The sequence below is a fragment of the Cryptomeria japonica genome, chromosome 3, assembly GCF_030272615.1.
Source record: "Cryptomeria japonica chromosome 3, Sugi_1.0, whole genome shotgun sequence".
Lineage (NCBI taxonomy): Eukaryota > Viridiplantae > Streptophyta > Pinopsida > Cupressales > Cupressaceae > Cryptomeria > Cryptomeria japonica.
The window spans coordinates 908,064,358-908,088,526 of NC_081407.1; the positions used below are offsets into that span (position 1 = coordinate 908,064,358).

At 36.1% G+C, this 24,169-nt stretch overlaps 1 protein-coding gene across 2 annotated transcripts in view; it reads left to right on the top strand.

Moving 5' to 3' along the window:
- Positions 1-299: 299 nt before the first annotated feature.
- Positions 300-24,169, top strand: part of LOC131067014 (uncharacterized) — a 132,593-nt gene continuing 108,723 nt past the window's right edge. The window contains exons 1-2 of one of the 2 annotated variants that reach the window (XM_058001940.2): positions 300-799; positions 12,962-13,167. In XM_058001940.2, the coding sequence (XP_057857923.2) occupies positions 726-799; positions 12,962-13,167 (280 nt within the window). In that variant the 5' untranslated portion in view covers positions 300-725. The remainder of the gene's footprint in view (positions 800-12,961; positions 13,168-24,169) is intronic. The other variant, XM_058001941.2, reaches the window with a different exon arrangement.

Below are 24,169 nucleotides of genomic sequence, written 5' to 3' on the forward strand. Positions count from 1 at the left end.
ATTCAAATATAAAATATCTATGAACTTACTTTAATTCAAATCTATGATATCTATCAACGTACTTTACATACATTTTTGAAAAGAGATATTACTAGCACATGCTGGCACTTGTTACATATCCACATACATAAACCCAAGTCACACGTAAGGGTATGCTGTTTTACTTCACATAAAGTACAAGGAATAATATAGGTCCAGTTACGTGGCATGGGCCACGGGAGGGACTAATAAGCACGCGACAAAATTTTCAGGTCCCAATCCAGGTGTTACAAAGAGAATGGTGCAATAAGATTTTGAGGCTGCCATAACGAGAAGGTAATCAGTGGTGATCTTCTTCCCAATTACCTTGCAAGAAAAATACGACTAGCTACTTGTATTTAAGTTGGAGATAATGTCACGTCAGCATCTTTATTTAGGTTGGTCTGACTGGCAGATCGTCATATCCCACTCCTAACATTCACCATCGCCCAACTGGGTTTTGACGGCTATGTCTTTTCTTCGGCTTCCTGGGAAGGCCATATTTCTGACAAATAACAGAAGAATTGTTTGTTCAGGTTCAGTTTCGACTAATCTGTGCAGAAACAAGCAAACCCTGAGAATAATTGTGCAGCTGTGGCTTAGAGAATTTGAGAAGTGAAGATCAAAACTTTTAAGTTCTCTGTTAAAATTAAGGAAAAGCTTGTGCAAGATTAAGGCGGAAGTAAGGGAGAATTTACAATTATAGCATGGGCGATTGTCCAAGCCCATCGGAGAAGGAGCAAAGCTCAGCCAGGTTAACTTCTTCATTTTTATATTCATGGTACGCTTTGCTTTAAAACGTTCTACTATTTTGTGTCTATGTGCTTAATTCAAAAACTAGAAAAGGAAAAATTTAAATAAGATTAGCCGACAAACAATTCAAATTTACTTTTTTAATTTTCACGCAGTTGGAAGCGCTTGCTTTTAAGGAATCTAGGTATATGGAAACTGTTATTGCATTAGAGTTATGATCTGAGGAGTAATTGAATAGTATTTATTCCCTTCATTAAATGTTTATGTGAACCAGCCATCTCACGAGTTTGAATTTATGCAACTGTTTTTAAGGTTTCCAGTGAGAATATACACAAATTCGTTCTCTTGTGCAATGCACATAAAATTGCTAAAAATATACGTCTTATTCCTTATTTCAGTGCCTCTGTAGAATCAAATTCTATTGGCTCTATGTAAGCCATGCATCTCAAACAAAGTCCTTTTCTTTTATGAAATATACATATAGACATGTTTCATCTGTTATTCCAGTGGATCCTGAGAATTGAATTTTGTTAGTTCAATGTAAGCTGGGTGCCCTCGCCATGCTACTTTACACCATCGGCACCATGTTTCATATGAAACGCATAAAACGTGTAGGTGAAATGAACCTAAATTTGCGAAAATGTAAATGTGTTACACAAGACATAAATTAAAAAACTGATAATTGCACGCTCTCTCATAGCCTAGATTGTGAGCAATGAGAATAGCTGGTCCATCACACTTGGTGCAAGAATAAGAGGACCTTGTCCTATCTTCATCTCTGTGTGAAACTACTATACAACTATCGATAAAGAAAGGAAATAATTTCCGAGATATTTACAACTATCATTAAAGAAATAAAATGATTTCTGAGACATTTACAAGCTGGAAAACTGTTCATTAAAAGATATTTTAGATTTTTTGAATATTAGCAAATCCCACCGATTGCACCAAAATAGAAAGCTACCTCTTTTGCAAAATATGTAATTCTTCTCATTTAAACTAGTCTTTAAATAATAATGACACTAAGATCTGTACTTCAAGTACCTAATTTGTGAGCAATTACTATTGTCTACCTGACTTCTATGTGTCCAATTTAAGTGGAACTGGGCAGAAATTCTTTCCATCTACCTATTATCTATTTATACGAAAATTACAATCAGCTATTTGACTGTCACAAAGTTCTTTTCAGTTATATAACTGATGATAAAGTGATAACTGACTTTGTTCAGCTTCATCTTCAATTTCTAGGGAATTGTTTGTATCATGTGCCTGTGCCCTAGCCCCAACATTCATGTCACCGTGCAGAATTTGTTGAGTTCTCCATTGGTCAACTGTTACTGGGATCGTTCAATATCCAAACCGTTGATATTGCTTACCATGATATTTTGTTACACCTGGATATCGTTGTACTTGGCAATATCCTATTCAATTTGCTTCTTTTTCTTTAAACTCTTCATACTCTCGTTCATTTACAATAATGCTGACAGTGATATCAATATTGATAAAATCAGCAGAATTCTCCATGTATTTCTTCTCCAAGAATTGTTTTGCTTACTTGAAAACAAAATCTGATTTTTGCAGATATCTTGGCTTCTCTTTAATCACAACAACGAATCCCATAAGAAAGCTTTTTAGTATTGAGAGAATATTGGCTTATTTGAACAATAGTAAGAGAGAGATCCTCCATAGATTCCACCAAAGCACTCCTATTTTGTGTAATGCCCCCATTTTTATGCCATACTGTTCTTTGAGCGTTGGCCAATTTTTGGGTTTTTTTGAAGGTTTTCAGGCGGGTTGGGAGAGTTCTAGTGTTCTTGGAGAGCTCAGTTTAGGGATTTCTAGGCATTTGGTGCTGATTTGGAGTTTTGTGCCAGTGCTCTTGTTGGTGACAAGCTCTTTGTAGCATTCTAGGTTTTCTTGGGTTTGTTCTTCTTAGTCCTTGAAGAACATTGCTATTTAGGAGAGAAGGCTTGATATGAATGGTTCATTGGTTAGAGATAAGGTTGAGTGAGGTAGAAGAGACATTGGGAGATTTAGAGACAAGATCAATGTTTAGTTTCAAATGAATTATTGGGAAAAGAAAGGATACAAGGGCAATAATGACATTAAGAACATTCAAATTAGATAGAGAAGAAATGACTCAATTAAAAGATGTAATTGGGATAGATGGTGAGAATTGACTTGAATGAATTGGATGGCCTAAAAGATACTTCATCATTGTGTTTGATTGTGTTTGACATAGAAACATCTAGACGCTCTAGTTTAATGTGTTAAAAAATGGTAGATTTAGTACATTTTGGTGAGGAAGACATAGATGGTCAGCGACATCTTGAATATTGGAGATATGAAAAGACTTAAAAGGATCAACATGAGATGTAGAAGTTGGATTCATAGGGGGGTTTGAGTGGGTTATATAAGCTAGAATTTTATAGCAGTGTGAGGAGAAGGTTGAGATTTGAGTTAGATCTAGAAGAATAACCTATGAGGATACACCCTCTACAATATTGAGCAATGGACTTTGAGAGGAGTTACTAGTTTGAGTACAATGGTGCCTTGAAGGAAATTGTAAATGTATTCAAATCTATGTTCAAATGCTCAAAGGTATATTTATTTGTGTTTAAATTCTAATTGTATATATATTGCTTCAATGAATATTGCTGATTATACTTTCTTTTGTGTAGGTGGCTGTGATAGAACATTAATAAATTTCGATATCTTATCACTCATCCATCGATTGGTATATATGTGATGATATTGTTTGATCAAGTGTTAACTTGATCGGACATGTCTTTTAGACATGGCCGATCAAGGTAACACTTGATTGTGCCTCTTGATAACAAATATGATCATACCGATATGAATCGGTGTTAGCGCATAACAAATACCAATCGGTTTAATACAGATAATGCCTGATACTAATCAGTGCTTAAATACCTTTTGTTATCCAACCCGATACCAATCGGGATGTTAGGAGTATTTACATTGTTGCATGGTTATTATACACGATAACCCGATCAAGTCTAATACGATCTCTTCATGATCGTGAATGGTAATTAAGCAGAAGTATATCAATATGATCATGTGCTCGATCATTCGAGAAAATACATATCGGTATATGCAGACCGATCATGAAATGTATTTGCAATTACAAGAAATCTGAATGAAGATTACAAAGGATATATATAAATGAAGTCTATCTTTATTCATCGATCAGATAGATGATTGAATGAGAGACTTCATTTATCTCTCATTCAATCATTTATCTTAACGAAGCTATCATGTTTCAACACTCCCTCTTAGCTAGGGAAGATAAATGAATGACAACATATTTAGTATATAGCATCACATTTCTCATGATGACCATAATCTCATAATCTTGTAATACAAAGAATCACATCACCTAAGCACGTGACATGAAGTATCACCTAACACGTGATATGAGGAATCATATCACCTAAGCACGTGACATAGATATCTCCTAACACGTGATATCAGTATCGCATAGCACGCGATACCAAGGATATAAATGCAAGAGAATAATTTGAGTCTCATTATATCCAAGTTGTGGTATGTGCACTGACATCTCATAATGTCTTACCACAACATATCATGGCACATCCATGATATACAAGACATCATCACACATGACATCCTATTTGACCATTATAAGATCGTCACCTTATAATGTCTCATACAAGTGTCCATTATCTAGGAGATCGTCACCTCTTAGAAATGTACACAGGGGGTGGAGCCCATAAAAGTCATAACACGACAAAGAAGTTTACACATTAAATATATGTAAGTACAAATTACAAAGTAAATTACAATTCAATCATACCAAGACCTTTCCTGAAGTGCTTAACTTTCGCCCTGGAAAGTGGTTTGGTAAGTATGTCTGCTATCTGATCTCCAGTACTAATATATTCCAACTGTATCACATTCCTGTCCACCATGTCTCGTACATAATGATAAGGAATCTCTATATGTTTGGATCTATCATGAAATACAGGATTCACTGAGAGTTTTATACAACTTTGATTGTCACAATGAATAATAGTAGGTTTCATTGGTTCACTGAATAATCCCACAAGCAACTTCCTGAGCCATACTGCCTCTCGAGCAGCCATGGAAGCTGCAATGTATTCGGCCTCAGTGGAACTCTGTGCTACTGACTGAACCCAAACTGAAGTAGTATCTTGAGGTGCTTTTCCTGTCAGTCACACTTCCAACCCAATCTAAATTTGTGAATCCATGAAGATCCAAATTAACTTTCTCATACTTGAGACCAAGATTGAGAGTACCTTGAAGGTATCTCATGATGTGTTTTACTGCTACCAGGTGTATCTCCTTTGGTTCACACATAAACTGACTCAAAGCATTTACTGCATAATAGATATCTGGCCTCGTATTTACTAGGTACATCAAGGATCCAATCATCTGCCTATAGAGAGTAGGATTTGTTGGTTGTGAATCTGCTGCTGCTTCCTTAAGTTTATGAAGGTTTGTTTCCATAGGAGATGTCATAGGTTAACATCCCAAATCTCTTCAATATGTCCAAGGTATATTTACCCTGATTTAGTACAATGCTATCAGAATTCTGCCAGACTTCCAATCCAAGGAAATAATGAAGAAGACCCAAGTCCTTAATATCAAATTCTTTAGCAAGGTCTTTCTTACATTGATCTATGAGATGATCTTCTCCTGTGATTAATAAATCATCAACATATAAGATCAATATTAACATATCACCTTTGTTTTGCTTAAAAAAGAGATTTGGGTCCACATCGTTTTTTGAGAAGCCTAATCCTGTGAGATAACTGTCAATTCTCTCATACCAGGCCCTGGGAGCTTGTTTAAGTCCATATAGGGCTTTCTTGAGTTTGCTCTGCATTATGTATCTCAAATCCTTCAGGTTGCTCTAGGTAGACCTCTTCCTCAATTTTTCCATTCAGGAATGCTGTCTTTACATCCATCTGATGTACTTTCCATCCTTTTGCTGCTGCAATGACTCTGATTGCTCTGACTGAGGTATATCTGGCAACAGGTGCAAAGGTTTCCTCATAATCAATCCCTTCCTTTTGTGAGAACCCTCTGGCTACAAATCTGGCTTTGTGTTTTTCAATGCTGTTGTCTGCAACATGCTTGATTTTGAAGAGCCATTTGGATGAAACCACATATTTTCCTGTTGGCCTTGGAACAATCTCCCAAACATCATTTTTCACAATGGACTGATATTCCTCTGACATGGCATCCTTCCATACTTGATGTTTAAGTGCATATGATATATTAGTAGGTTCGGATTTGGAGAGGTCATTTATAAGGGCAACATAATTAGTAAATTTGTTAGGCCTTTTACTTCTCTGAAGGTTCCCGAGGGAGCTGCATATTTCTGAGCCTCTTCTACTGTTTTGGTGGCCCAGAGTGGTCTTTTCTTGGGATTTTCTCTAGGTGAGTTTTGGGCTTCATCCTCATTCTCCTCAAGATTCTCCCTCTGAAACTTAGGAGCAGGATCCTCTTCTAGGTTAGGAGTAGAAACTTGAACTTCAGGTTCTATGGAATTTCTGGCTCTTTTGAAGGCTAAGTCTTCCTCGAAGATCACATCCCTACTAAGTTCAATTTGTTTTTGACTAGGTACATAGATTCTGTAGGCCTTGGAAGTTTCACTATACCCAACAAAAATTCCTCTTTTCCCTGAGGGCTCTAATTTTGTTCTTTTCTCCTTAGGTACATGGATATAGACAGGGCACCCAAATATCTTGAAATGACTGATATCTGGCTTTGATCCAGTGAAGACTTCCTCAGGAGTTTTGTCTTCAATGTGGGAATGAGGGCATCTATTCTGTATATACACGACAGTGTTTGAGGCCTCTGCCCAAAGATGGGTATCAAGATTTCGATCAAGGAGCATGGCTTTGGCTGCTTCTACAATTGTCCTATTCTTCCTTTCAGATACCCCATTTTGTTGAGGGTTGTAAGGAACAATGAACTCCCTCTTAATCCCAACATTTTACAAAAATCCTTGAATAGATCTGAAGTATATTCCCTCCCATTGTCAGTTCTTAAGGTCTTAATTTTCTTTCCCGAGGAGTTTTTAGTGAGGGATTTAAATTCTTTAAACCTTCTAAGGATCTCTTCTGATTCTTTACATTTCAAGAAGTAGATCCAAGTCTTCCTGGAGTAGTCATCGACAAATATTACATAATACAAAAATCCTCCTAAAGAGGGTACAAACATAGGTCCACATAAATCAGAGTGGACTAATTCTAAAACATTGCTAGTTTTTCTAGTACTATTTTGAAAAGAGCCCTTAGTATTTTTACCTAGGGCACATCCCTTGCATGCACCTGAATGATACTGTTTCAACTTAGGTAAACTTGTGACAAGATTCTTCATAGATGATAAGGCACGAAAGTTCAGGCGACCTAATCTTCTATGCCAAATTTCATTTGCATCTGCAACTTTATGGATTAGGGCTGGATTAGGTTTTGTACATAGCTCGTACAAGTAACCTTGCCTTTGACTATAGTCTTGGCTTTCTTGATGGATGAATTCTTTGGCCAAGCCAACACTTTGTTATCCATGAAGGTCACTCTATACCCATTATCCTCAAGTGCTGAAATGGAGCCCAGGTTCCTCTTGATGCCTGGGACGTATAGTACTCCTGTGAGCTGCAAAGATAGGCCTGACTTCAATTTTATGGTGCAGGTTCCAATTCCTCTGGCTGGATGTGCACTATCATCCCCAATTGTTACCTCTTCATCAGTTTCTTCCACCGTGGAATCCAACACTTCTCTGAACCCAGTAATATGTCTAGATGAGCCATTGTCAATCACCCATGAGTTTGTTTTATTTGATACTTGGTTAGAGAGTGCTGAATAAAACACATATTTCTCAGAATCATTCTCTCCTCTAGTCTTTCCTATTTTGGCAAATGTAGCTTGTTGTTTGGACCTTTCAGCGCATTTAGCTACATTGTGTCCAAACTGGTCGCATCTGAAACACTGAATGTGGGAGAGATCTTTCTTGGAGGTGTTCTTGCTCTGATGACTTTTCCTTTTCTTAAATTGCTTCTTTTTACCCTTCTTGTGAGTGCTAGCATTAAGCACTTGAAGGTCTTCATCTATAGAATTTGTGGTTGAGCCCTTTCTTGGCTTGCTTGGATTCCTCCTGGAGACAGTCTGCTCTTAATCGATCAAACTTCGGGAATTTAGATCTGGCACTGATTCCTTGTACAAAGGTTTCCCACGTGCTTGGTAAACCATCTAGAGAAATTATGGTTAATTCCCCGCTTTCAATCTCATACCCAAGAGTGGAGAGTTGATCCCTTAAGGTTGAGATTCTCATAAAGTAGGCATTGATGGATTCACCCTTGTTCATACTGATGTGGTTGATCTGCCTTTTCAGTGCTAAAGTTCTGCTAGAGTTACTTATCTCATAAGTACTCTCAAGAGATTTGAACATCTGATATGCAGTGTCATATTTCGTTAGAAGGGGTACAATATGGTCTCTTACCCCATCCACAATTATCTTCATTGCCTTATCGTTTTCATCTATCCACGCAGTCTTCTCAGGATCATTGTGTGGTTCTTCAGTTTTCTCATTTACAAATGACTGTACTTTGTTCTCTTTAAGTACCAACATAATTCTGAATTTCCATGAGACAAAGTTATTTCCTCCATCGAGTCTATCTTCAAATCTAACAGCACTGGCCATGGAGAAAAATGTGATGTTGTATACTTTGGTTTGAACTTTACAAATTTGAATGCCTCAGGTTCGATCTAACGTGGCTCTGATACCATGTAAATGTATTCAAATCTATGTTCAAATGCTCAAAGGTATATTTATTTGTCTTTAAATTCTAATTGTATATATATTTCTTCAATGAATATTGCTGATTATACTTTCTTTTGTGCAGGTGGCTGTGATGGAACATTAATAAATTTCGATATCTTATCACTTATCCATCGATTGGTATATATATGATGATATTGTTTGATCAAGTGTTAACTTGATCGGACATGTCTTTTAGACATGGCCGATCAAGGTAACACTTGATCGTGCCTCTTGATAACAAATATGATCATACCGATATGAATCGGTGTTAGCGCATAACAAATACCAATCGGTTTAATATAGATAATGCCCGATACTAATCGGTGCTTAAATACCTTTTGTTATCCAACCCGATACCAATCGGGATGTTAGGAGTATTTACATTGTTGCATGGTTATTATACACGATAACCCGATCAAGTCTAATACGATCTCTTCATGATCGTGAATGGTAATTAAGCATAAGTATATCAATATGATCATGTGCTTGATCATTCGAGAAAATACATATCGGTATATGCAGACTGATCATGAAATGTATTTGCAATTACAAGAAATCTGAATGAAGATTACAAAGGATATATATAAATGAAGTCTATCATTTTTCATCGATCAGATAGATGATTGAATGAGAGACTTCATTTATCTCTCGTTCAATCATTTATCTTAACAAAGCTATCATGTTTCAACATAAATGACTAGACTGAAGAGAAAGCTAAGATCTTCCTTCTACATATTATCACAAACTTTCTTTTTTGTTTTCTTTCCCAAGTCATTTTTAGTCCTTTCCCTCTAGCATAGGAAATGGTGTCAAGCATTGAACAAATATCAGATTGTAGAGATGTTGGTAGTTCAAGTTGTAGGTGAAAAATCCTTGTAGAAAGACAGTTGATCTCAATCCTTGTACCTTGAATGAACAATCTTTGCAACGCAAGCCTTGCTTGTTCAACAATATCATTGGTGTGTGGTTGTGGAGACAATGCACAACTAGTAAATGGTTTTAACACATAAATGATTTATTCCAAAAGTTGTAGAATAATATGATCTATGCTTTTATTCATTTCATTAATGCCCTTATACAAAGTTGTAGTTTAGGGAGCAATTCTAACATGCGGTCTCTTCCTTGACTATGTGAGATCTATATAAATGTTGGTAACTGTTGTCATTTTATGACACCCTTGGTCCATCAACGAGAACCAATCAGAGATATGTTCCATGGACCAGTGCTGCCCCAGTTCATCAAGGACAAAACCAATGGAATCATGAAATGTTAAGTGTTATTTTGTCAAGAGGCAGCTTTGGGCCTTTCCCATTTGCATCTTGCCTTCATTCCTTGGAGTCCGTTGGTCCCTTCCCCCTCAAAATCCTGAAAACCAAGAATTTCGGATCTCTTTTCCTCCCCTTACTCCTTCCCTTTCGGACCTTGGAATCTCGGAACCCTGTAATTCCAGACCTCATTTCCTCCCTTTGCTCCTTCCCTTTCGGACCTTGGAATCTTGGAACCTTGGAATTTCTCTCCTCCTTTCCTCACTCTCCTCCTTTCCTTTCAAACCTCGGAATCTCGAAACCCCAGAATTCCAGACCTCCTTTCCTCCCTCCCTTTCGGACCTCGAAATCCCGAAACCTGGGAATTCTAGACCTCCTTTCTTCCCTTTCCTCTCATTCCTTTAGACTTGGGGGTTCCCACCTTCTCTTCCCTTGCAGCGTTCTCTTGAGGGCCCGACGTCCAACTTTCGATGACTTGTGACACTTCTAGATGACGTGATCTACAGTCAAGGCTCTTAATTCTCCACCAACCCCTACGACTTGTCTACTTTCATTCATGGAGCTATAGGGGCGCATTTAATGTTTTTTGCAGGATTGCCATCAAGTGGAGTCTAAAGCCATGCTTATTTATGGTACTTGATGGTCTTCATGTCAAGTCTACATGCTCTGACTTTGGAATGTCAGACAATCCACCTTCTAGAAGTACTTCTTTTCTTGAGATTGCCTTGTTAGGGTATGGCCAGGTTGCTTGCACACACAACCATGTTATATCCGTGCACTTCCCTACCTTCCTGGATTGACATTCCTCTGCGCTCAACATGGTCAAAGCTTCCCCTCCTTGATCAATGGTCTCTTCTCTGCGACCAATCTGCTATATATAGGCTGTTAAGCCTCATTGTAAAGGGTTCTCTCCCTGTTGGCTTGAGCTACTCTTTGCTCTTTCACTTCTGTTGAAGATTTGTATATTTTCTTGGATTTCTGCAACTATAAGTTTGGCTATTGGCCTGAGAATGAATTGAAATCATCATTCTTGCCTCCCTTCAACTTATGCATGTTGTGTATGTTTTCTTACCTTCATTGTAAGTGTATGTTTTGTGGCTTTCTCTCACGTATATGCTGTGTTAACTTGTTTCTGAGTGTGACTTGTGGGAAACCTTCTCCCCTTTTGACATTTAGCAAAATTCTAACCTCCATACATGTTTTTGGGGTCATTCATGCATCTAAAGTTTGTGCATCTCCAGAGTATTTCAATTGATTCTTTGTGTCATTTCGAGGTGTTGAGAGGAACATCTCTTATTTTGGTGCATCACCTCCTTTCATTTCAGCATTTCTTTCTTCTCTTTTCCTCTTCAAGCTGTTAGGATAGGTTTAGAAGTAGATTTTGGAGTGTTGATTTGGTTTGACACCTGCACTTGGATTGAGAAGGAAGCTGGCCTTCTCCGGAGATTTAACCCCTTTGCGCAAGGTCTCACACTTTGGGCTTGTTTCCATGTTTCACAAGGTGGTTGAGTTGATAGCTCAGCAAGGGTGCAAACTTTTGTGACAATAGTAACTACCATGAAACTATTTTTTTATTAACTTTCATAGACCGACAAAGTATTAACATACTCATTACAGGGTTCTGATCAGGGGTCATTTCACCGCTTCATATTCAACTTGCCTGCATCCTACCCAGCATATACTTAACAAATACCAAGCTTTTGCATATCAGTGCTGACAGGGAATCAACACAGCCATCTCATCTTAACTTTGATTTATCTTGCATGGGAGGTCTTGCTAACTGCCTGACAGATATGGACAATTCTTATTTTTTGGCTTTTGGTCGTGGAACACTATTACAACTGTTACAGGATCCTGCTAATTTTTTATTTGCAATCTGGCGGCATGCCCAGCACATAGACTTTGTTATTTGCCAAAGGTCTCAAAAGTGGCTTGAGCTGTGGGGCTCTTTATGCAAGTTAACAGTCTTGCATGTCTAGCTCCTTGCTTGGACAACATTTAGTCAACAGATTAAATGCATCCCTGTATGTGCAAAATTCAAAATGGTTCTTTGTAAACAGACATCTCCCATTGACCTAGCCATTGCATTTGCAACTGTGTGGTTCAGTTTAGAGCGGACCACAGAAAAGGATTTTACGTCCAAAATCCTTTTAGTCATCTTCATTCGACATACATTTGAATGAATTCATGCAACCAGCTGGTCTATCTCCCTAGTAGGAGAAATGAATCACGTGCTGCATTGAAGGAAATGGTGATTCCAGATTAACTATGAATTCTTTTGGTTATGGTCTGGAACCATTTTATAAATGAACTTGATGTTTAGTCTGCTTCAATCTAGCCCATCTCAATAACTATGGGAAATGAATTCCATCTGCAGGTTCTTTTGTTCATCTTCACCTGTAGCAAGGGAAATGAGCAACATAATTACCCAGATTCTCTATATCTATGGACGATAAGAAAACCTCAAATTGCTTCTAAACATGAATAAGATGGCTTAGACCAGACCTTGGACATTGGACTTGATGCAAGGATTTAATGTATTCAAAATTTTGGACACAAACCAATTTTTATGAAAAAAAATTGACATGGCAAAGAGAAATTTAAGGCCGTTGATCTTCAAGGACAACACACTTCATATAAAAATATGTTTGCTTGACACTATATTTTTTGATCTTCAAGCCCTTTGAAGGTACTTTCCACCTTCTAATTGCTACATAAGTTTGCAGTTTCCTAGATGATGGAGAAACCTGTAAGCTTACAATTGCCTTAGGATTTTGTGACAACTCCATCCATTTCCTTTGTAAGAGGTTTTTATTTAAAAAAAATACCCATCTATGGATTTGTAATACCAAGACTTTATCTGCCATGAAAGGTAGTCTACAAAAAGGCATTTTAATCTCACATTCATAAGCCCCAAGGCAATTCTGGTATTGTAAAAGGTAGTCTAAATTTAACCTCAGAGCCACAAGGAAAGCAATTTCAATATTTCATATAACTTTTATTATGCAATGAATAATTTCATTTGTATTTTATTTTAATGTAAAAAAGGGTGATAGATTTTAACTTAATTCATTTTTATCTCTTATCTGCAGCAAGGCCAATACCTCAGATTCTTCTCAAAGTGGATATTCAAGTCTTGTAATTGATAATACATCACAAAACTCTGATACTGATAACGAAAAGACTGATGCTCATAATTCAGAGGCGGATCGCATGAATATTGTGCGTCACTGGTCTACTGAACAAGTCGGAATGTGGTTTCAAAAAAGTGTTCCTTTTGAAAGAAACCGAATGGAGGGTGAGTTATGCATATAGCTTTTTCTATTCCAATGGTCCAATGAATTAACCATCTGTTTTTGGGCCGTTGTTTGACAGAAAGTACAATCTAGCTTTTCACTCAGTTGAAGTTAGCTTTATATATTTCTGTTGTCTTCTGAAATAAGAAAAGAACATGTAACGTTGTGTATTGGAACTATCTAGAGGAACCACGTAACGTTGTGTATTGGAACTATCTAGAGAAACCATGCTTTAGTTATTCATCCTCAAAGATTTCTGCCATATGGTATTTCATCACGATTGCTCATTACCCCGACATTCAATATTCATGGACAATACTTCTTGTTAAGTATTGTAGATTTGAGCATTCATATATCTGACTCTGAATTAACATAGCATATTTGTTAACAGAATAAGAAGGTAAGCTGAAGATGACAAGTATACATCTTTCCTTGGAATTGAAGCTTGTATGACTATTTTTTACATTTCAATGTTTGGTACACATGCAGGAAAAGAGGCATTTATATATATATATATATATATATATATATATGTATGTACATACATATATAAGTATATGTATGTATGTGTGTATATATATGTATATGTATATGTACATATATATATTTATGTATGTATGTATATGTGTATGTATGTATATGTACATATGCACACACACACACATATATACATATACATATACATATACATATGTACACACTCATATATATATGTATGTATATATATGTATACATACAACATGTATGTATGTATGTATGTAATGTTCCCTTCCTAGGTGATAGGCAGTTGAGCAGGGATTGGCCTATCATCTGGTTCCCATAGGCTAGTGGAGTGAAGAGGGAACCCATTTAGGAGTCATGGAGCCTTGCAGTATTAGAATATTTAATTATATTTTAGTCACCTATATTTAGTTCCTTGTATAATGGTCATTTAGCTTTTTAGTTATTTAGCTTTTAAGCTTTATTTAGCATTTAGCTTTTTCTTTTTAGTTAATTAGCTTTTAAGCTTTATTTAGCATTTAGCTTTTTAGTAGTTCACTTTAAACGACTTGTTCTTAATTTAGAACATCGTCCTTGTAATCTCTTTATATACGCTTGTATATTGTTGAATAGATTATCCAATTATTGAATCATTCATTCAATTTATTTTTCATGGTATTAGAGCAGGTCAATGAGATTCTTTAAAGTTTGGCGAATTTTTAATAAAAATTCATGGCCTTCTTTTTGGAATATTTTCTAGATTTTTTTTTATTGTTTTTTTAATAAAAAAACAATTTTGCTTTTTTGAAGGTTTTTTGAGAGTTTCTGGTTCGTGGGCGAATTTCTTTGTGCTGGGTAGCAATTCTTGTTTTTTTAGGGTTCTGGTTTTCGTGCTTGCAACTTGGAGGTTTTTTTTGCAGATTGAAAATTTTCCTAGGGTTTCTGCAATTTTTGACTAGGGTTTTGACCCTTTAGTTCAAGTCAAAATTTTATTCTGGTTGCGGATTCTTGGTGGGTTTTTCGAGACCTCAACTGGGTTGTCATCAGATTTTTATGGGTGCATCGTTTTTTGTGCCTCAATTTTTGAGCCGTCGGATCTACATTTTGATTTCAGATTCTTGGTGGGTTTTTCAAGAGCTTTTCTGGGTTGGTCTCATATTTTTTTGGGTGCCTCGTTTTTTGTGCCTCAAATTTTGTGCCAGCGAATTTGGCTTGGAATTTAAAAAGTCATCAATTTCTGCTAATTCTGTGGACGTCGGGAATTTTGATGTCTTCTGGGCGCCATTTATGTTGTACATCCGACCTAGGGTTTCTGCCCCTTATTTTGTTTTGAGTGTTTTTGGGAAAAAAATCGTCAATATTTTTCTGGTTTTTTTACAAAAAAATCAAAGGTATTTTTTATTTTCTGCAAATTATTATTTTTTTTGTGATTATTTTCAGGAAAAATTTCAGGTTTTAAGTTTGTAGAAAATTTTAATTTCTAGGTTTCTTCCAAACCTCGAAATTCATGCATTGGGATTCGTGTCTCGAATTCCACTCCAGGGTTTCAGATTTTTTGTGCAGCTGCTTCTATTTTGATTTTTGAATCAAATTCTTCTGTCTCATGCTTTCACTAGGTTGACCTCGTTCAACCTCCATTTTCGTGATGGCATCTTTGACCAACATCATGTTGGAACACAGACAGAAGTTCAGCAACTGCCACAACACCTGGAAACAGTGCATGTTCACGATATCTGAATATCTTTGCCTTGATTAGATTGATTTAGGCCAGACCTCATCCTACAGGTCCCAGGGTTTTCACATTTGTTTTCCTCAAAAATTGTTCGTAGGGTTTAGAATTTTTTCCTTAAAAATTATTATCTGTCATCTGCAAAGCTTGCGTGGGTTTTCTGATTTTTCTTCACAAAAAAATCATGGGAGGGTTTTGCTTGATTTTTCCTAAAAAATCAGGGAGTGTTGTTTTACCACGTGATGTCTGGTATTTTACCACGTGATGTTGTCTGGTGTTTTCTCGCATGATGTCTGATGTTTTACCGCGTGATGTTTGGTGTCTTACCACGTGGTGTTTTGGGTCTTGCCATGCGAAGTTTCAGAGTTTTGTTCGATTTTTTCCACAAAAATCGTTTCAAGGGTTTTTACCATTTTTTTTCCACAAAAATGATGATTTGTATCTTCAGTTTTGGAGGGTTTGCCAATTTTTCCTCAAAATCATGGTTTCAGGTTTCAGTTTGGTTACCCAACATCAGGTTGGATGGATTTTGGTATTCTTGGTCATTAACACTTTTCAGATCCAGGGAGGGTCTCCACTGTAGCAGATTGTTCTTTTCATTTGTGATCAAAAGACCCGCAGTGTCTTCTGTAGGGTAGTTAGTAGACAGAATGACCATTAAGGGAGGGTATTAGAATATTTAATATATTTTAGTCACCTATATTTAGTTCCTTGTTTAATGGTCATTTAGCTTTTTAGTTATTTAGCTTTTAAGCTTTATTTAGCATTTAGCTTTTAAGCTTTATTTAGCATTTAGCTTTTTCTTTTTAGTTAATTAGCTTTTAAGCTTTATTTAGCGTTTAGCTTTTTAGTAGTTCACTTTAAACGATTTGTTCTTAATTTAGAACATCGTCCTTGTAATCTCTTTATATAGGCTTGTATATTGTTGAATAGATTATCCGATTTTTGAATCATTCATTCAATTTATTTTTCATGCAGGGGGCTTTGTGAGCTGATTCAGACATTCAGAGGACAGTTCCTAGTTTTTAGGAGGGATCCCTATTTTTTAGGGAATGACTAAGAGTTGGTCTTGGGGTGTCTGGGATCATTTGAGACCATCTATTAAATTTTAGGGAGGGGTCCTATTTTTAAGGGAGGACTACCAGTGGACTGGTTGAGCTCCCAGAGGGCCACGAAGCAAAGCTGGGTCGCTTTTGAGCATTCCCAGATGTTTGGAGACAGTTTTCTACTTTCTAGGAGGATTCCTACTTTTTAGGGGGATCACTGCCAGTTAGCCTGCAACACTCAAAGTTCATTCATAGACAGGTGGCTTCAGTCAAAATTCGATTCGGAGTCCAGATGAGCAACTTTGAATTATTTGGATAATATTTAATATTTCCTAAGTTGGATTAAATAAATAATAATAAGTGAAATAATATAATCACTTTATATTATAATAAAGTGGCCCCTTGACACATTTTCCTAGAAGTTATAACTTAATAATATGGCCACTTTTAATGAGGAATTAGACCCTCAAAGGGTCAAATCACGAAGGGGAAGTTATTTTTTAATAAAAAGAAACATTTTAACATGTTTTATGATGCCAAAAGTACAACCCTAACCCCAAATTCGAATTAGGGTTTGAGGCATGTTAAAAAGACATTTTGGAGGCTCATTTTGGCATTGTGTGATTTTATTTTTCTGGAAATTATCTCTGCAGCAGCCTGCAACCAGCAGATAGCAGCTTGGAATCACCATTGGGATCAAAAACTCTCAATGTTTTAGTGTTTGGACGTAGCCCCATTCACTTACAGCCACTTGGTGCCAATTTGGTATCAGGCCATTGAGGGTCAAATTATTGAAGTTACTGACTGAAACAGCAAGGACATATAGAGAAATCAGATCTAAGCAAATTGGAGGTTCAAATTTACAAATTTGGGGATTATTTATGCAAGCTGTACCATTCTAGGATAGATCGTACCATTTCAACTAGCTTGGAGATTTTGAATCAGCTGTTTCTTGGAATTCAATGTCAGGGAAATAAAAGGGCAGTTTGATGATTCTTTCAGAGGTTCCATAGCAGATCGGAGCTACACCAGCAATTATTCAGAGAAATTCACCATTTCTGGAGGGTCTCTCCTGGCAAGGAATTGGAATTCAGCTCACGTGTGCATTATACTTCATTATTTGTTTCTGATAATTCATATTAGGGACAATAAAGTATATTGGAGTTGTTAACACAGTGTGGAGGCTCCTATATCAGCATATCTTGGAATTTAGTCAAATAAAGAAGCTCAACTAGGCAAGCTCTGAACACCTGGTATGATATTTCAGTTCATTGTGGAATAAATTAGCTATTCTTGCCCTATTACTTTGCTGCAATAAAGAAATCAGAATTCTAGTTTCAATTTTCAGTATTTATTAAGTTGTATTTGCAAATTCCTATTATTGTGCATCATTCTAAAAGTCCAAAAACATCAAAAACACAAAAAACTTCATCAAACCCAAAACTATCTTTTCGCTGGCAAAAGAAAATCAATTTAAACAAACCAAACAGCTTGAGCAAAAATTCAGTGGGCATCGTTCAATGTATATATATATATATATATATATATATATATATATATATATACACACACACACACACATATTTATACACATACACATACACACATATATGTATAGGTTAAAATCCTTTCTCACGTCTCTTCAAATTAGTCTTCAACAATCTGCTCACAATTCTGCTACAAATCAGTTTTAGATCTGCTCATAAACTTACTCTAATTCTGTCTTACATCTGCTTATAATTCTGCCCGAAATTCTTCTTGTAGATCTGCTCATGAATCTTTCACAAAATCTACCTTCAATCATTTTCAAAATCTGCTATAGATTTGCCTTTAATTATCTGCTTAAAAATCTGCTATGATATGCTCCAAGGATCTGCTATAATATGCTTCAAGGATCTGATCATAAACCCCCTTTGGATCTGCTCACAGACCTCTTTTAGATCTGCTCTTAAAGTCTGATATATATCTGCTTTTAACTCTGCTATGTATGGGAAAGATATTTGTTAGTTGCTTGATAAATAAACCTCAAACCTTCTTCTTTTTATGCCTTGCAAAATGTCTCTTCAACACCAACTATTATTTTTATTTTATATTTAAACACCACTAAAAGTGGGCACCACAATAGGTGGAGTCACTTCAAATTGAGATAATTTTTATCTTTACAATAATCCAAGATTATTAGGTTGGCTAGCAAGATATTGTTTTATTTTTATTTTTAATTCACCCAAAGTTGGCGACACTTTATGCAAGGTTGGCCTATGCAAGATTTTAATTTCATTTACAAAATAATCAAAAAATGCTGCTAACAAGTCCAGAGCAGAAAAATTTAATATCCTCTGATTTTGCCCTTTGACATCAATGGCAATAAGGTCCATATGCCTTTGACATTAGTGACAATTAATCTTCTTATGTTTGACATCAATGACAATATGTCCAACATATATGACAGTCCATAACCTGATCATCTGGGAACAGAGGCTCATTGAAGTCTCCATGCATCTCCCCAATTTTGGTCCAAAGAGTGCCAGGGCACTCAATATTTGATGTCATAGTGTTACTACCAACACTGCAACCAATTACTTTATGACATGATCGTTCTTGTTAGCCCATAGTTGCTTCTAAAATGAGTACTAGTTTAGGAACTAGACCATATATGGAGATGGGGAAAGAGATGAAGCCACTTGAGATATTTCAAGATTCCATCTTGCCAGCACTTGTAGTTTCCTTGTTTCAAGGTTATCATAGATGGATGAGTCAACTAATCCATTATTGATTATGATAGACTTCTCAAATGAGTCAAACAGAGACCAAACTAACAATAGAAATGCACAACATTACCCCCCAAAATCACTCAATCATGAGACCTCTCAATACAATATGATTGAGGCACTTTTTAATTAGTGCGAGTACAATTGCCACCAACAAATATCACAAAGTGGACTTAATCTCAATGCTTTACAAATATCAAAAAGAGGATCAAAGCTGAAAACAGAAATCAGGATAAAAATTAAAATGAACCAATATCAACATTGCATAGAGCTTGATAAATTATGTACTTTAAATAAAAGCATCCAAAAAGGAGCTCACATGAGTCCAAATGAGGCCTTGGAAGGTCCCAAAATGAGAAACGTGCAGCAACTCCTGAAACAGTTAGCAGTTTCTAGAAAAAATGTGCATCAAAATTAGAAAACACCTACACCAATGTGAGGTATGTAGAAAAATAGCCCAATTAAAAAAAATTTATTGAAAGAGGATCTCGTATGCTTGAGTTAGGCCCCTCTAAAAATCAAGTGCAAAAGAAAAAACTCCGATGGTGAGGGGGCTGGATTGGGGGAGGGAAAACAAATAATGTCAACTTGATTCATTCTTTGAAAAATTGTGAAAGGTTGGAAAATGCCAAGATGTCACTAAAGATTTTAAACTGACCATTCAATTGCTATGGAATTACCTTGGAAGGTGAAAATTGTCATCTGTTTATTAAATATCATTTTCTTATAGCACAAAACAATTTATCAACGAGAAGATGTGGTTTCATGAAAAATAGTATAATACATATTGTGGCTAAGTGGTAGTGAAGATCACCATTCACTAGGGAAATATCCCCTAGATGTTGCCATGAACTTGCATAGTCAACATATCTATGGTGGGTGTGTTAGCGGGTCCCATGCCACATGGCACATGTGAATGCTAGTGGGGACCTTGAACTCATCAACTAGTAGATAAAATCCACATAATAAAGAAATCAATCCATAGTCTAAACCAAATACCAATGAGCAAAATGTTGCATCTTGTACTTGTTGATGAAGATTCTGCTTCTGCTAGTTCTATGCAGTTTATTCTACGATATGGTATTGTCATATGACTTGTATGATAGAGGGGAATTTTTCTTGAGGGTTGATGAAGGATACTCTCCTTACAAACCCAAACACACAACAACAACAAAGAAATAAACAAAAAATGCAAGAAAAAAACACTTGCTTTCCATTATCCCATTGAAATGAAATGAAACTACAACATTCACAAAATAACATGCTACAACCACATGGGCTTTCTCATTAGAGTAATTTGCAAGCTAGGGCCACAATCTGCACTATTGGAAGTGTATTATGTGACCCCCTATTCATTTCTTTATTTGGAAGGTATAACCGCCCTTGAATGTTTGGAAAGTGTAATCACTATTTTTGTGATTGACTGCTTTTCTCTCATTGTTCTCTACCTTGGAATATGCCTATATTGCGTTTTGGTGCCCACTGATGTATTTTGAATTTTTTTGATTTTCCCTCCTAAAGTAGCACAATTTTCGAAGGCCATAACTTTTGATTTGAGAACCTGATTGAGCTCGTCTTTTTCTTTAACCGAAGATCTCAAAGCGATCTACACTATGCTTTTCTAGATCAAGAACTGATTAGGCATTTATCGAGGTCCCATTCAATCATTTAAAGGTCCAAAATTCAAGTTGAATATTTTTAATAGGATTTTTTGAACCTTGAAACATTAGTATTTCCCAAATGATATAGGATATTGTGATGATTCTTTCACCAATCATTATATTTTTTCCATTCCACTCATTGGGGTCAGTTTTCAGGTTCATATGTGCACAAATGAACACTTACTAAAAATAGTAACCCTACCATTTTTAGCCCTTATTGGCAATTACTCACCAAACTTAACAAAAATCAAAATAAACAATATTTTGGGTGATGCAAGATTGCTCTTGCACTGTGGATGCTCTTGCATTAGACACCAATGGTAATTTGAGAAGTGACCTTTTCACATCTCAAGTGTTTTGAGGAAAACCAAGATAGTCAACTTCTGCCTTAGATAGCCATGATGAATCCTTAACAGGTCTTCCTTTCCATTTAACCAGATTCTCTTCATATTGCTTGTTTTTTGTGCTTCTACCCACATGACTATCCGAGATGTATTTTATCTTCTCTTTTTTTGAAGCAGGTGTTGGAAAATTCCACTATGCCTCATCTTCAATGCCTCCTTCATGACACTATCAAATATGAAATGTTAAACACAAGTGAAATGTTAAGTTCACTTGGCAACTCTACCTCATAAGCATTTCTTGAATAATGCTTCTTTAGGATTTTACATGGCCCAAATTTTTTCATCTTCAACTTATTATATGTTTCCATCGGAAACTTCTCTTCTCTCAAAGAACCATGACTTCATCTCCAATATGAAATTCCTTATATCTCCTCTTTTGATCTGTCTTAGCCTTGTATTGAATATTCACCTTATTAATATGCTTTCTCATCTCTTCATGTAGTTTTTTCAAGTGCTCTGCAAAGTCTTCAACTTTGACTCTACCCTTTTCTCGTTTGTCCATCATCCTTAACTCTGAAGCATTTCTGGGACTAGTTCCATATACAATTTGGAATGGTGATTTACTGGTGCTCGTATTGACATAATTGTTGTAAGCAAATTCTACCTATGGTAAAATCAAGTTCCATCGCTTGGATTTATCTCCTACTAAGCATCTTAGTAGGTTATCCAAACTCCTATTCACCTCTTCTATTTGTCCATCAGTCCCCATATGGTATGCATAACTGAACTTAAACTTCTTCCACAATGTTCTCTAGAAATACCTAACAAACTTGGTATCTCAATCTGAAACTACGCTCTTCAGTAGATCATGTAGTCTCACTATCCCTTTGAAAAATAACTTTGCAACACGAACAACATCAGTAGTCATCTTACAAGGAATAAAATGTGTCATCTTCGAGAATTTGTCTACTACCACGAAAATAGAATCATGTCATCTTTGAGTCCTTAGTAAACCAAGAACAAAATCCATATTAATATCCTTGCAAGGCCTCTCTGGCATAGGTAATGGCTGATATAGCCTTGTATTTTGACTTGTTCCTTTTGCCATTTGACATACTCTACAACTCTACACAAACATCTTCACATTCTACTATAATTGTGGCCAATAATAATGCTCACTAACTAGAGCAATGGTCTTATCCAAACCAAAATGTCTAGCCAATCTTCCACTATGCTTCTCCTTAATTAGGTCGATCCTCATGGAACTATTCGGAATGCACAACTTGGTTCCTCTAAATAACATACCATCTTGGATTATAAAATCCAACCACTTGGTCCTTTCTAAAGTAATAGGCTCCATGCAAGTTCTTCAAGCCTCTCCAAAATTAGGATCCTTAGGATATAAACTCTTGACTTCATGGAATCCAACGACTTTGATTTGTATCTTTGTTAACAAAATTTGCCTCCTCCTCAAGGCATCTACAACAATGTTAAACCTTCCACTCTTATGTTTCAAAACGAAAATGTAACTCTACAAAAACTCAAACCATTTCAAATGCCTTTGATTCAACTTTGCTTGATTTTTCAAATACTATAAAGCTTGATGATTAGTAGATAAAACAAACTCTTTTGGCAAAAGAAAGTGTCTCCATTTCTTCAATGCTTGAACTATAGCATAAAACTCCAAATCATAAACATAATATTTTCTCTTGGCATCATTTAACTTTTCTCTAAAATAATCAATTGGTTTTCTTTCTTGACTCAATATTGCTCCTATGGCATTGCCACTAGCATCACAATCTCTTTGAAATACCTTATTAAAATTTGGAAGTGCCAAAACAATTTGCTCTGTGACTTTCTTCTTCAACATGTCAAAACTCTTTGCTGCTCGTATAGTCCACTTAAACTTCGTTCTATCCCCTATCATTGTTTCAGTTAGGGGTGCACAACATCTACTGCAATTCCTAATAAAATTTCTGTAAAAACTAGTCAAATCTTGAAAATATCTCACCTCAATAGAACTCCTTGGGGGTAGGTCACTCAATGATAGCCCTCACCTTCTCTGGGTCCATTTGAAGACCATCTGTTGACATAATAAATCCTAGGTACACTAACTCCACAAAACTGCATTTTAGGTTAATCAACAAATTCTCTTCTCTTGACTTCTCAAAGACTCTACGAATATGCATTAAATGCTTCTCCAAAGTCTTACTAAAAATTAAAATATCTTCCAAGTAAACAATAACAAATTTACTCAACTTTTTTAATACCTTACTCATGAGCCGCATGAATGTGCTTGGTGCATTGGTTAGCCCAAAAGGCATAACTAACCACTCGTACAAGCCCTCGTTAATATTGAAGGTTGTCTTCCATTCATCCCCTTCTCTAATCTAGATCTGGTGATATCTGCTCTTCAAATCTATCTTCATGAAGTATTCAGCTCCACTCAATTAATCCATAATGTCATCCATCCTCGACAAGAGAAATCTATACTTGATGGTGATCTTGTTGATGGCTCGAGGGTCTGTACACATCCTCCATTCTCCATCTTTCTTTGATGCTAGTACTGTAGGTACAACACATGGACTCAAACTATTTCGGATCAATCCTTTCTGCAACAATTCTTGTACTTGTCTGTTCAACTCTTCATTCTTTGTTGGAGTCATTTTATGAGCTACCTTATTTGGCAAACTAGCTCCAGGAATCAACTCCATCTATTGACTAATCTTGTTTACTAGAGGCAAACCCTAGGCCCATTATCAAACATAATATCTTGAAACTCATTCTACAATTCTAAAACCTCTATAGGTACCACTTAGCATCTTCTCTATCAACTCTAGTTATCAAATCATAACACATATATTCATGTTTCACACTTCCAGAAGTTTCCTTTCACCAACTAAACATATTTTGGCATTACTGCATACCTTTTCCTCCACCTCTTTTAGGGGCTTTAATTTATGACGAACTCCATTC